This window comes from Corapipo altera, unplaced genomic scaffold (genome assembly GCF_003945725.1).
Source record: "Corapipo altera isolate COAL_440 unplaced genomic scaffold, ASM394572v1 1, whole genome shotgun sequence".
NCBI lineage: Eukaryota > Metazoa > Chordata > Aves > Passeriformes > Pipridae > Corapipo > Corapipo altera.
The window spans coordinates 40293149-40307568 of NW_020884873.1; the positions used below are offsets into that span (position 1 = coordinate 40293149).

A 14420-nucleotide genomic window follows, 5' to 3' on the forward strand; every position below is an offset into this window, starting at 1 on the left:
ATACAGTTATAGCAAAAAGGTCTGGGACAATTTTCATGTGTTCAAATTAAAAATGTACATCTTAATTACTGAGATAAGTATTTTTTTCAGTAAATTCACCTAACATGTATTACCACAGACAAATGAGGATCATCGTACAGTCTTCTGTGTCCATGAGTGATTCAGTAACCTACAGGCTCATCAGTATTCTGCATACACTCTCACAGCCATTATGTCCCAAGCCTTTGTCCATTTGGCCAAGAACGCCGGCCAAAGTTAATGAACAGTTCAGAGTCTTAAGGAGTTTAAATGTACAGCATAGTTAATTTCCTACAACTGCAATTTGTGTTATTAAATGACCTTTTTTATCAAAATCAAAATTCAGTTTCAAAAATGAAGGTAAATATGTTAATAATATAGAACAGTCTAAAGTAACACTTGAAGTTGCCTTGTATTGCTATTTCTTTCTGACTTTGCTACAGCAATGAATGAGGAATACTGATTCAGGAATACCATTCTTATCACTTACATGAATTACAGCACTAATATCAACTGCACCAAGGAATAAGTACCTTCTTAAGGACACAGGTCAATAAAAGACATCACATAGTAGCATACACGCTAGTTGTATGTTTTAGTTCTTCAAGTGATAGCTAGTTTTAGCTGTAAATGTCTATAGTTTTTGGACATCAAATTATCTTCTTAGTGCCTGCTATTTAAGATATTTTGCTCCAAAAAAGAGGTAACAACATATTTTGTTTTCTCAAACTGAGATGATTCTGGATTTTTCAATAAAACAAAAATATCGACTGCAAGAAAACAAAAACAAAAACAAAACCAAAAACATAGACAAATTCCACAGTGCCCATATTATTAACTAGGGCTTACTGAGATCAAACTCCAATCCTTGACTTGAATTGCAGCTGTCAAGTACTTCTTAAGTATTCGCTACACTAGAGCAAGAATCATTATCTAAATTAATTGAGTCACAGTGTGCCATATTGTCTGAGATCTCCCAGGGTCATTCACAGCTTAGTATGGGAAACTAGGGATTTACCCTTCCAACTCTATGGCAACTCTATTCTATACCTGGGAAAAAGAAACCTTTCCAAGCAAGTATTTTCTTCAAAATAATACAGTTCTCACAAAAACTTTTTATTTACATCTGCTGGTAATTTATTTCCTCCCAGCCCCAGTAGGAAGGTCTATCTGTCAGAGTAAACCAAGTCTTGAAGTACTCTAGAGTCTACTCTTGCTACAATGTTGTGGGGTTTTTTCCTGATAGAATAATTTACATAAAATCAGTTCCATATATTCCCTACAGATTCCTACATACTGCAGCAAAGACAGTCATCTACAAGGGTTCTTTGTCTCAAAAATAAAATAAAATAAAATTAATATAAAACGTAAATTCAACCAAACAAAAAAAACCAAACTGAAACAAATACATAAATGAATAAATAAAGCCAAAAAAACACTCTACCTTTATTTGCCCACCTCAGTGTGAAGCAGTAGCTGGAGTTTGTAAATGAAAAATCACAGGCCTATAATCTTATTGAAAAATGCTGTACAATTACCAGCCTTGATTTGTGGCAGAGATATTCTCAGAAATAAGCATTATTTGCACCTATGTACCTTTCAGGAGAGAGTGAGTAGTTTTATGCAGCATTTCTCCTCTCATTAAAAGGGAGACAGGTACAATGCTGACATCCTTGTTAAGAATAAAAAGAAAATGCTAGAAAGTTCTCGTCGTCTAGGATACTGATTTAAAATACACTGAAAGCTGCACTCTTCCTATAAAGACTCAGAAACTAAGGCTTAAAATACTTACTTGATAATGTCTCCTTCAAGTGCAATCACTCGTTTAATGATCTTCTGTTCAGGATTTCTAGGAGACCTGACACAGGGGATAAGGTTATACCATCAGTAACGTTCGCATTGTTTTAAGACAACAAAAAGAAATTCCACATAGAAATAGACACTATGAAAGTCATTAGGAGATTCCATGTTCTCCTTGATATAGCATCAATCATTATGTTCCATGCTGAAGTGAAGCTACTGTAATCATTCTCATTGCAAACCACCACTGAAAAGCAGATGCTGAAAAATGACCTGCCTACAAACACCACAATAATCAGCATACCTTTTATCATGAAAAATATATTCCACTATATTAAAAGTAGAACATCCCACTATCAATGAGATGGGTAGCTTTGTAAATATATTTACGTATTAAACCCTGAATTTCTCATCATATTGTGTTTAAACATTTATGTCATTCACTCACTTTGGGAAAAAAAATATCTCTATGTTATATTAATATCTATCAGTAATTTAGGTGAACCTAGCTTAGGGAGCTGTGCAAGTTTAAAAAAAAGTTTTAAAATTTTCTCCAAATTTCAGCTTTATCCAAAGCTTCTTAATGCATTACCATATTTTCACTCAGTTATTTTCCCATAAGCATCTTTTACTGATTCTGATCGTATATTACATAATATTAGGAGAAAACAAAGCTGAACTTGCATGTCCAGCCTGAATACTCCAACTTTCTGGATGCATATGAATAGACAGGACTATTAAAAATGTTATTTACTATAGTTTTGACAGGTTTATGTAAACGCGTGCACCATAAATTTTCTTTCTTTTCTATATACTTTACCTCTTTGCATTCTTCACTTTTAATTATTTAACTATGCAAACTTAGAAGAGTGTTTTCATGTTATTAAAAAAAATTCTTTTATTTGCAGCTTGTACACAGAAAAGTCACTGAAGGAACAAACTGTTTTGATTTTCTGCTGATGCTTGGGTTCTGCCTATTGAAATCCAAGTAGTCTGCTAGACATGCAATTGACAGGGATTTATATTAGTTTTCATGGCTAAAACCATTGGCCATGCCATCCTCACAACAGACCAGTATCTTTGAGCTCATCTCTGGTCAACTGGTAGCACACTAATATTACATTTCCTTAAAAAGCAAAGCTGAAATGAGCTTGGATGAAAAGTTTGCCCATACTGCTGCATGACTAAAGACATTCGAGGTTCACTTCCAGTTCCAAAAGCTAAAAAGAAAAATGGTTTCAGACTTAGTTGTTGGGGTTTTTTTAATATTAGGCCAAAAAAGTACTCTAAACATTTTAAATTTATTTAGGTTTCTTGGGGCTTTTTGTATTTGTGTATTCCAATACATTTGAAACAAATTTATCTTTCAATGTAATGAAATAAAATCCAACAAGTCTAATTTTGAATTTCAAAATATCAAATAGTTTCCCTTAACAGTTCACCAAGCCTGGAAACCTTATTTTCACCAAGCGGAAGGGAGCAATGAATATGAATAAGGACCATACTTTGATTCCCTAGTCATCACTGGAATTTTCAAGTCACTACATAATTCACAGTAATATTTTATTTAGCATTAATTTTACCTGAATGGTTGTGTGTTCCAGTTCAGTCTTGCCTTTCATGTTCTTTCTCAGGCTGAGAATACGCATCTTTATAATATTTTACATGTCAGTCTTGGAAGGAATTAATCAAGTTTAAAATGCTCATATGATTTAAATGTATGGAGTATCAATAGCACTTTCTGATGCTGCTCCCTAGCAGGATTCAATGAGCAGTCATTTGAACATTAACCACACCTTATTCTCAATCAGAGCACAGTCTAAGAAAAGACAACGCACCTTTACTACAAGCTTTTATAAATTATTTTTTAAAAGTTACTTTACTGATAATTGACTTAATTTTTAATTCATTTAAGCTCAAGTAGTAACATTTTCATGTAAAATTTAAGCAATGGAAATGGTAATACATAATGTATGTGATGAACCGTACATTTCTTAAAGATTGAATGAAAACAAATTTTATGTTTGCTCTTTCAAAATTCTGTGCTGGTTTAACACCTTACTTTCAAAGGTTCTTTAAAACTTCCCAAGTAAGCATTTCCACTTGATTAATACATATATGTATATATGTATGTATGTATAGTAATGCAATTACTGATCTCTCTTAACTTTCTTTTATTGTGCGAAAAATTCTAATGACCTTGAATAAACATCACTCTAAATTTGTTCTAAGGGCGCCTACAGGATTTTCAAGAGGTCAGCAGGATGTTTTGTTCAAGAGCCAGTGTGTGAACAGGAGGTAAGAGAAACTGGTTCTGAAGCGATGGATATTGATGCCTTCCTGAACAGTGTTTAGCATAACACTTGGATTTCATTGAACAAATTAAACAATAAAAGAGGAAAAAAAGGTCTAAATATTGTAACTAGTAATTGTTTAGTATTTCTCTGTCACTGATATCTGGGTGAGGTAACAAGTAATAACTTTTGAAAACAGGAGTCATTCAAAATAGGACACAGAAAATGTTACACTGCATTTTTCCATTGTCCTTGTATGAAAGGTCACATTCAGTCATGATCCTTTCAATTGATATTGTGTGGGAAGAGATGAGATTCCCTACACACAACAAATATATCTTGTCTCCAAAAAATGGCATTCAGAAGATACGTATATCATTAATATGATTCTATATGAAATAAAACCAACCATCTATACATTTACCAGTCAGATCCATATCTGATGTTTCACAAGCAGTCAACATTGACCATTTTCTACATGAACATCTCAAAAACTTGAGCTTAGATTTTTCTCAGTAAAAATATTTTCTCATCTGCATATAACCATTTTTGACCAGGCATGAATTAGGGTCAGCAGCACAAGTAGAAACTACTAGTTATCATTACTATGAAAAATCTCAAGCACATTGCAAATATTAATGCACAAGTAGCCTTTAGCAGCACATCAGGAATGCAGTAGGATATATGTCTCTGGAAAGTAAATGCACTTCTTAAATGCAGATTGAATTCTCCTCCACTTATAATCTCTTTTCCTTTTTCCATGAAGAAAAGTAGAAAATGAACAAGTCTAGCAGTTTGGCCCTCAAGCCATCAAGTTTGATGCTAACTCAGTGTTACCAATTTCTCTTTAAACAACAGCATTCTCTGATCAAGCACATCAGGGGAATGCTCACTGTATAATATAAAAAGAAAGTAACAGCCTGTGTATCATCCAAGACTGATAAATATTTTTGATTTTACTTGTCAAAACAATTATTTAAACTTCAACTACAGATCACCTGATGGTGAACAAAGAGCAACATCTTCTCTATTTGAAATACCTTCTGACAATGGGACAATTCACTCTGCCCTAGCAACAATTTCTAATTTGTTCCAGACTTTCAGTTTATGCACAGCATGACACAGAAATTGCAGGCATATGCACAAAGACATGAATTTTGACATCAAAATCCAGATTCGGAGTTTTAAGATAGACAATTTACCAAGGGGAAAAAAGACATTTGGTATGTATTTGTTTGTGGTTTTCCAGATGTGGTTTTACTCAGCAGAAGCAACCTGCCACAAAAACCTGTATATTTGTCTTATTCTGTATTGACTTTGATCCACACCTATGGTCTAATAATATACTGTAATTCTTAATTTAACTCCATATTGCTTTAATGGTTCTTAGTCAAACTTCTGTTAAAAAGCAAAATCACTCACTGCCAAAAAACTATTTTGTTTTTACTGAAAGTAGTGTCTTATAATAATTACAGATTGCAAGCATGCATTCTTTAGTGTTTTATTTTTCTTACATTTTAAACTGTTCATGTATAACCTAGAACAATGCTTCCTTGAAACTTTATGGTGAATTCTGAGCAATCTCTAAACAAAAGTAAAAATCTGAATATAACACCTGCATAAAGCCTCAGAAAAAGCATCATAAACTTTGCCATACAACCATGCAATAATTAGAACAAATAAACAATTCTCTTAGTCTCTTCAATTCTTAGAAGTGTTCAAGAAACAGCTGGATGTGGCACTTATTGCTGTGGTTTAGTCGGTAAGGTGTTCAGTCTAAGGCTGGACTCAATCTTGGAGATCTTCTCCAGCCTTCATGATTCTATGATTCTTGCATAACTATGCTTGTTCCTGCTTTTCTTTTCTAATGGGCTTCCATTGCTTACCTTCTCTCTAGAGCCTGATTTAGTCTTGAGTTTTCAAACAATGCAGGAAGTACCTCCCTAAAGCAAAAAATTAGTTTCCATGGTAAATAAACATCCATACTGTATCTCCTGGTACCAGACACTATCTTGCACCAATCTCCTACACTAAGATGGAGTTGTAAGGAAATTAATAAAAATCTGTGTACTTTCAAAGCAACTGAATTTTCCCTGGTATATCTACAGCATGCTATATAGTTGCAACCTCATTGTTAGATGAGACATCAGGAGTATCAGATTTTCATAGATTTTGAAAGGTTATAGCAAATCACAGAATCATAGAATCATAGAATAGATTGGGTTGGAAAAGACCTCCAAGATCATCAAGTCCAACCCCTGATCCAACTCCAATTACTATATCATGGCACTAAGGGCCACGTCCAATCTCTTTTTAAAAACCTCTAGGGATGGTGAATCCACCACCTCTCTGGGTAGGCCGTTCCAATGCCTGATAACCCTCTCTGTAAAGAATTTCTTCCTAAATAATTTGATCTTCACCAGGAAATCATTCCAGACTCTCCCCAGTGTAAACTAGATGTATAATTCATACATGACAAAATTAGGGAAGCCTTTCTACACTTTGGATCCAACAATCAAAACTGTGTATCTGGCAAACTTGCAGAATTATATACAAGACAAAATAAAAAAAAATTCAAATAAATCTCCATTAGAAATTATGATTTTAAAATTTCAGCCAGTTAACTAAAGTAAGGCAAGAAAAAAAAATAAAAATTAAAATAGGATGACCAAAAACTCTAAATAAAATGTTTCACATCAATAAAACTAATTGGTACTGCAAAATAACATGACAAGTCACTTTGAAAAAAAAATTTAAATAGTATAGTAACTTGGAAGTATAGCTACTACTTTGAAGTAAAATCTCATTTAATTGTTTCTCAGCCTTCCAGTCTAACCACTTTCAGGTTAAATGACTCAGCTGCTTGTAATGCAGACTGTGTAATCACAATAGTTATGTGCACTTGACCTTCTTCCTGTTAACAGAGAGACTCAATTAATTACTTGCTGTTTTAACTGGCCATTTCACCTTACCTTCACCTTTTTCGAAAGGGTTGAAAAACTCTAACTTAACCTTTGACTTTGGAAGCATACACAGAAATATTTATCTACCAAATACGAAGTTAGAATGATCGAGGAATGAGAATACCTGGGCTTAATGCTTAAGACAACAACAGTAATATATGCACTATTTCATTAACCATTATGCTGAAGCATAGGAACCATATTTCATGTTTACTATAACTGCCTGTCCTGGTTTAAAGGTAAACCAGCAGGGGAAATGAACCCAACTCAAAAGAGAGATTATAAGTCAGAATAACAATTTAATAAAATAATACAATAAGTATGATTATACAGACAAACAATTGGTTTCAACCCACAAAACCCAAATGTATAACCCAGCACCCTGGGGCATGAACAGAGAGGTGTTTGTTGGGCCCCTTGAGTCCAAAGTAAAAGGAGAGGGGAAAACCTGTTGGTGAGAGTGCTGTTGCAGTCTGGTCAAGAGTGGTGATTGCAGTCTGGTTGAAAAGTGGTGGTTGCAGTCCAGTCGAGAGTGGTGGTCTGCAGTCTGGGTGAGAGTGGTTGTCTGCAGTCTTCCTCTGGATCCCACGAGTGATTAAAAAGGTTCCAAGACTCCAAGATTATATATTCTCCATTTCAGGCAGGAATGCCCAGTACCTCCCTCAGGGCGGGGAGTTCCACAATGGGTTTGAGGACAGGGAGCACCCTCCTATCTCGCAGGCCTCTTAACACCCAGTTTATAGCCTGAGGAGTCAGGCTGCTCTGGGCAGATGGTGTAAATAGCCTATTGATAACAGTTTCTGGGAAATGGCATGGAAGGCTATAGAATACACAGTTTTGGGTTATAACCATACAGTGATGAACTGGTCCCAGCTGTTCTAACTAGGACACTGCCCCCCCCTCCAAAAAATATGACTTACTTCTGTTTCAACAGACAACAGAGGGAAAGGCACAGAAAAATACAAAATGTAAGCAAATCATTCTCATGGGATATTGGATAGAAATAACCTATTTATTCTATACATTATCTGTTATTATGATTCTTAAAATTATGCTTATTTTTAAAGAATCTTACATGCTCCAAGTTGCTCTTCTATACTTTCTTTGATTCTGGGATTAGACTTGTGTTCAGTGGCAACTTTTCTAAGCATACAAAATTGAATAATCAGTTGCTAACTTAAAGAAGGCAATTGTATCTACACACCACACATTGTGCAGCAATTTTCAATCATTTTTTTTTTTTCTGATGGGGTTACAGAAAAGTTTTTTAATTATACAACACCACCACAAGTATTAAAAAAAGTACCTGCTGCATTTTAGGTGTTAAAAATACCAGTGACCTAGGAACCAAAGTATTATCTCAAAAGAAATTTAAACATTAAGAAGCCTGGTTCTCTCATTGTCTCTCCTGGAGATCAAGTTTGGCACGTCAGATAGGATTAACACAATATTTAGTAAAAAAACCCATGACTTTAAAGATGCCAAAGTTATTGCCTATCTTCAGAATTACTTAAACTTCATCAGCCAATTGCTTTTTAAAGTTTTCTAATGCTGTTTCAAGCACCTCTTCAGAAAATCTCTTTCTTGATAATCCTAAATAGCTTGATATTTTCTCAAATTTAACCACAGCTACAGTCAAGAAACTAAGCTTTCCGGATGAGTTGCCTGTTATAGTCAGTGCACAGAAAGGAACAATTAAAGTGGTATGAATCAGCCTCCAAAGGAGTATCTCTCTCCTCAATGACTACAAAAGAATTCAGACACCAGCTTAGTCTAGCCAACTTAATATTAAATGATTAAAGAGAAACTGCTTAGAAATACTGTTTCTCTACCTTATAAGGATCTGTAACAGATTTTTTTCAAATAACACAGGAAAGTAAGTACTAATGGTGAGGTAAAGGAAAGACCAATAACAATATAATGTATAGTTTTAAAATAGTTGTAATACACTTTCTTAGGAAACAAATATTTAAGAGTAGAGACATGTGAACATAAATTCACAGAAAAAAAAATCCAACCTCTACAAAGGCCAATAGAGGTCTTGGCTTTGGGATTATTTGCAATAATTTTTTTAAAATAACGCTGCATACAATATAAATGCTTTTTCCGTATTTTTGACATAGAAAATGAAAATAAATCCTCTACCAAGTAATAAGAGGTAAAGACAGGCTTAACCAAGAAACAATTTTGTATCTCTATTTATGGTAATTAAAAAAAAATTCCTTAGAGTAAAATACTAAAGATTTCTATATGCTCAATAAGCACACAAAGACAGAAATTATTTCCAGACTGTGCATAATTAAATTCACTGGAACTTGTATATAATTATACCATAAACTAACGTTTAAAAAATAGAGAGTGCTGCTAAGGATAAGTAATTTATATAGTTGAAAACGTAGTAGTTTTTGTAAAAGAATATGGGAAAAAAGTGAAAACCGACATGAGCAAAACAAAGCCACAGTTACAAAATGCTATTTGCATTTTTTTAAATATGCTTAAAAAACAGTAATAAGACAATTGGACACAGCTAAAACCTCCCACAATAAAAAGAAACCAACCTAAGGTTGGTCTTTTTTTAATTCACAGCTTCTGCTTTTAGCTTAGATAGCATTTGGAGAAAAATGCCTACAATTAACTGCAGGTGTCTATCCAGCAGATGACGTCAGGCTGAATTAACCATAGATTGTCTGGTGTGACAAAAATCCTTGTAGTAATAGAAATTAGGACCTGCTTATGAGGATTTGGCAAAGAGCAGCAATGGGAAATTTAATAGGGAGTATTTTTCCACAAGAGATTCTATGTCAAAACCTGATCTTCTGTGTCAGCAGGTCATCAAGCATTTGATACTAATTGCATCATCCTCTACTTCTGTGCTTGTACAGAAAGAAGAAGGAACCCCGCACAATAACTGAGGATATTGCTCTGAGAGACTATGATCACTTTAGCAGGGATAAAGAGCTTGGACGAATCTGTCAAGAATAAACCCATGTCCTAGGTTGTTTTTTGCCATGAGATTTTTAGGATTCTGAACTGTAAGACATTTCTTCTCTCGCATGTTGGGAAATAAATTTATTTCAGATGTTAAGAAAGGAAGATTAAATAAATAAGAAGTGTCACCAACAGTGAACAGCATAAATGAGTAAAATAATTCTACTTACAGAATTTTTTTTCCCTTCATACAAAGCCGTTTACAAGTTTTTAGGTAGTGTTCCCCTCTCAGTGAAGGCCAATCTGCTCTCCTCGCTTCTCCAATTGTACACACAGCCACAGGGTTTGATCTGCACACTCACTTCCCAGCATTTCCCATGCTACAGTCCGCTCTGGTTATTCTACCCAAAATGAATTCTTCTGTCTCAGGCAGTAGCAAACCCCATCCTAGCCCCATCTAGCCTGTCAAACCCAATCCTGTGTGACAGTTTCCCACAGAAGGTCCCTGTCACCTTATTCTCCAAGTGATATGCTGCACAGAATATTGCCAGAAAAGAGAGAGACTGGAAGAAAAGACAAGAAGGGGAGGTGAAAAATTAATCTAAACTTTACATACACTTTTTACACATTCTGAGGATTGATTCCTCACTCTTCCCCCTTTATCCATGGGTCAAAAGTTCAAACAAGGTATTTATAATTTTTATATGTTCTTTTCTTTTTTTTCAAAGTGGATCCATGAAGAACAAGGTCTTAAGTTTCGTTTAACCCATTGATCCATTGCTCTTTTTTTAAAGAAATTTTCTTTATTTCAGAAAGTCTTCTAAAAAAATTACAGGAGAAAGTTTCTTACAGAAGACAGTCAGAAAGATAGCAAAGTAAAATGCAAGCTAGAAGAATTGATGATACAAGCTTGTGTTAGAAACTAGTACGGAAGAAAGTAACTCTTTACTTTTTAGTGACTGGAAATTTTGCCAGTATTAGCAGGATGAAAACATGGGAGGAAGAAATGCAAGATATGGCATGGGATTAACAAACCTTTTCAGAAATTCTACTGGCTCTACTATTGAATATTTAAAATATGTAATCTACCATTCTACTGTCTCTACTATTAAATATTTTAAATATGTAGTTTAGGCATAATTCTGTATATTTCAGACCGTACTGACAAATTCTTCAGTGTGTTAACAGTCACTATATTTACTGGGCCCTGTTGACATAGACTATCAAGTAGAAGCACAAAAAGATTAATTCAGCTAATTAACACTTGGCATTATTGCCTTTGCCATTCTAAATTTAAGCCATATGTATATGGTATACCAAAACAGGTTTGAAAATCAAACTTTAACACATCCACTTTAAAGCCCTTTCACACCCTTCCTGTAAGAAAGCAAGAACAACCATACAAATTGTTTGGTTGTGAACAGCCAAATATCAGGAGTAAAAATTGTAGGAAATCATACAGCTCTTTGCAACACTGGTTCCTACTGCATCGCAAATTTAATGATTAGAACAATCTAACATTTTCCTTTTGATTCTCTAAATTATATTCTAGCACCCATTCCAGATTGGTATTTTTTGGAGTCAAAAATCATAAAATATATTTTAGAATGTATTTAAGCTGTATGGTATAGTGTTTTGACAAAATAACTGCATCCTTCTGGCTCAAAATCTAAAGATAGCTTTTGCATATATGCTTCAAATGACGCATCTCTACAGAAATGGTTACTAACACAGTTCTTTAAAATTCCAGCTGGCAGTATATTTAGAAAGTCGTATAGTAGCAAAGCTGTCGAAGCCATGATGATACAAAGATAACCTTTACTTCTCTGAAAGAAGCTGTGCAAGTGCATGAAAAGGTGTCTACAAGATTTCTTTAAAACATTTTATAATTCAGAAACAGTAGGATTAGCTTAAGGGGCTTTTTAACTGAGAAATAGCAATACTAAGACTTACTACTTATGTAACTCTCTGTACATTCAAAGCACTAAGTGATGATATGACCAACATTCATGAGTTATAGTGTTTGATAAAAAGCTACCAGTGCACTCATTTATGCTATTCAAGTCTTCTGTGCAGACAATATGCAATGGGGCTCAGCTTTACAAATGGATAATTGGAACACAATCGAAATGCTATTAAAAAATAGTTGTCACATTTGAAACATAAGGCATTTCTCTCCTTTAAGTTATGATCAGTTCAAGTTGTAAAGATGAGTCACCAGCAGCAAAACAACTAGTGACAGGAAAGGGGTGCTCAGCAGGCAAGGATGTTTGTAGTACAAATCTGTCATATAGAAACAAAATGGGAATCCCTCAAATTCCTGCCTCTTTGTCAGCCTGGAGTAGGAAAAAAACCCGAAAGCTGCTCTTCCATTAGATTTTAACAAGTATGTGTTTGCCAGGATTAGACAGTATTAACTCCCTGAATACACTGAATAGCAAGTACCCCTGATCCCTATCCCCCCACAAAAGTCATGCCAATTCACTCACAAGGGCAAGGAAGTCCTGTACTGCTGGCACACTTACAAGTGTCTCTACAAAGGGCAACTAACTCCACAGGTGGGTTTGTCCAGTCAATGCATTCACTGAAATAATAAATATTTGAACTTTCTTTATTATACTTCTGTTTTATAAAGAAAGTATGGAGAATTAAACATAAAAGAAATAATTGAAATATCTTCCTGATATCCTTACATGTTGTCTTTAACTGAGAGAGGAATGTACATTACACAGCATTTTATACAGACCTCTTTAACCCATTGATAATTAGATAATACATTAACTGTGACTTCAACAAAGTCACTGCTGCTTGAAAGAACTTGGAGAATGTGTGGCTAATTTGTGCTCTTCTTCAGTTCCTATGCTCTTTAAAGAAAACTCTGCATCATTTCAGGATTTTCATGTGGTCTCTACAATGGAAAAATTCCAGTCTACATACCTGTCCTGAACCTGAAGGCAAGAATCTAGAGTAGTCTGGGCTGAACTTCTGTAATGTAAGTCAGTTGTTAGTGGCTAAATTCATACAATAAAAAATTACATATGCCATCATCTCGGCATAACAGGGTGACTTCATAGCTTATTCACCAGAGTTTGTTCTTCGTTTGTTTGTTTGATATACGTTAGGGTCAATTAGTAAAGGAGATAATCTTGAGTCTGCCTTGTTACATGTGCAGGATTTGTATGTACATGCTAGGAAAGCCCCATCATACGAAGTTTCTTCTTACAGCTCTACAGAAATGCAAGATGTATTGTCTGGTTGATGACAATTATCCTTATGATTGCTACTAGTCAGCACCAACTATACAGCAGTTAAAGTCACTCTAATTCCCAGTGAAAGAAGGATCAAATTATTTTTTCTCTGTCAGAAGCTAAAAAGAAAAACATGGGCAGCTGCCACGAAAGCTATGTTTGATAATGTACCTGTAGGCCTGAGGCTTTGGGTCATAGGATTTCACTCATTTACCTTGATATGGAGCCTAATAAGTTGTGATTGATTAAAACACAACTTGGCATTCTACATCATTTAAAGATTCTAATGAATGGTCACTTTCCATTGCATTTTTTTCCCACTGGTTAATCACAATTATCCTTAGAGTATTAATAATATGTTCATATTTGACGTTGTCCAATGTACTTTAAATTTTTCTTCAAGAACAAGTTTGATGTACAGAATAGGGCCAAGTGGAAAAAATTCCATCTTTTTGCATGACAAACTGTGTGTATAACTGTGAAAGAGCTCTCTCTCAAGATACAGATGACAAACTTTTAAAATCATTTTACATCCTGAGAGTCTTTAGCCAATTCAAAGACAGATGCAAGATCTTTTTTTCTTTTATACACTTACTCTGCTGTCGCCATGACTACTTTCTGAAAAATGCAATGCTATCTGTTTGAAAACAATTAAACAGAGAAAAAAACTCTTGCAGTCCCCTCACATGATCTCCAGTAGTCATTCATCTCCATTTCTTTAAACTTTGTCCCTTATTCTGCTCTACTACTTTACATTTGCTGGTCTAAATCTTGAGTGAGCTGGAAGAAATGGTAGTTTTAGACAGAGGAAAACCTGGCATCAAAAAGAGAAAAAAAAAAGTCAAAAAAATCCCCTAAAAAATGGTATAACTTTCGTTTGAGTTAGTGAGAGCGGGAAAGTAAGAAATTAGGAACAGATTTCTCTCTTACTGACTTTCATGGTCTGGTGCATTGAAATGGTTAACTTGTTTGAATTTAGAGCATAGAAGTCTAAGTAGAGAAAATTTAAAAGGTCAGATAGACTAACAGGATTAACAGCATGACACAAATAAACAATAAAGCTTAAAAAGTAAAAAAGAAAAAATTAAAAAACAAACAAAACAAACAAACAAACAAACGAAACCAAAACAAACAAACAAACAAACAAAACCACAAAACAAAACCCCAAA

The 14420-nt window shown here is 34.5% G+C and overlaps 1 protein-coding gene across 1 annotated transcript in view; it reads right to left on the bottom strand.

Moving 5' to 3' along the window:
* Window positions 1-14420, bottom strand: part of IMMP2L (inner mitochondrial membrane peptidase subunit 2) — a 414095-nt gene that overhangs the window by 140613 nt on the left and 259062 nt on the right. The window contains exon 4 of the mRNA XM_027658231.1: window positions 1811-1876. Coding sequence (XP_027514032.1) covers window positions 1811-1876 — 66 coding nt within the window. The remainder of the gene's footprint in view (window positions 1-1810; window positions 1877-14420) is intronic.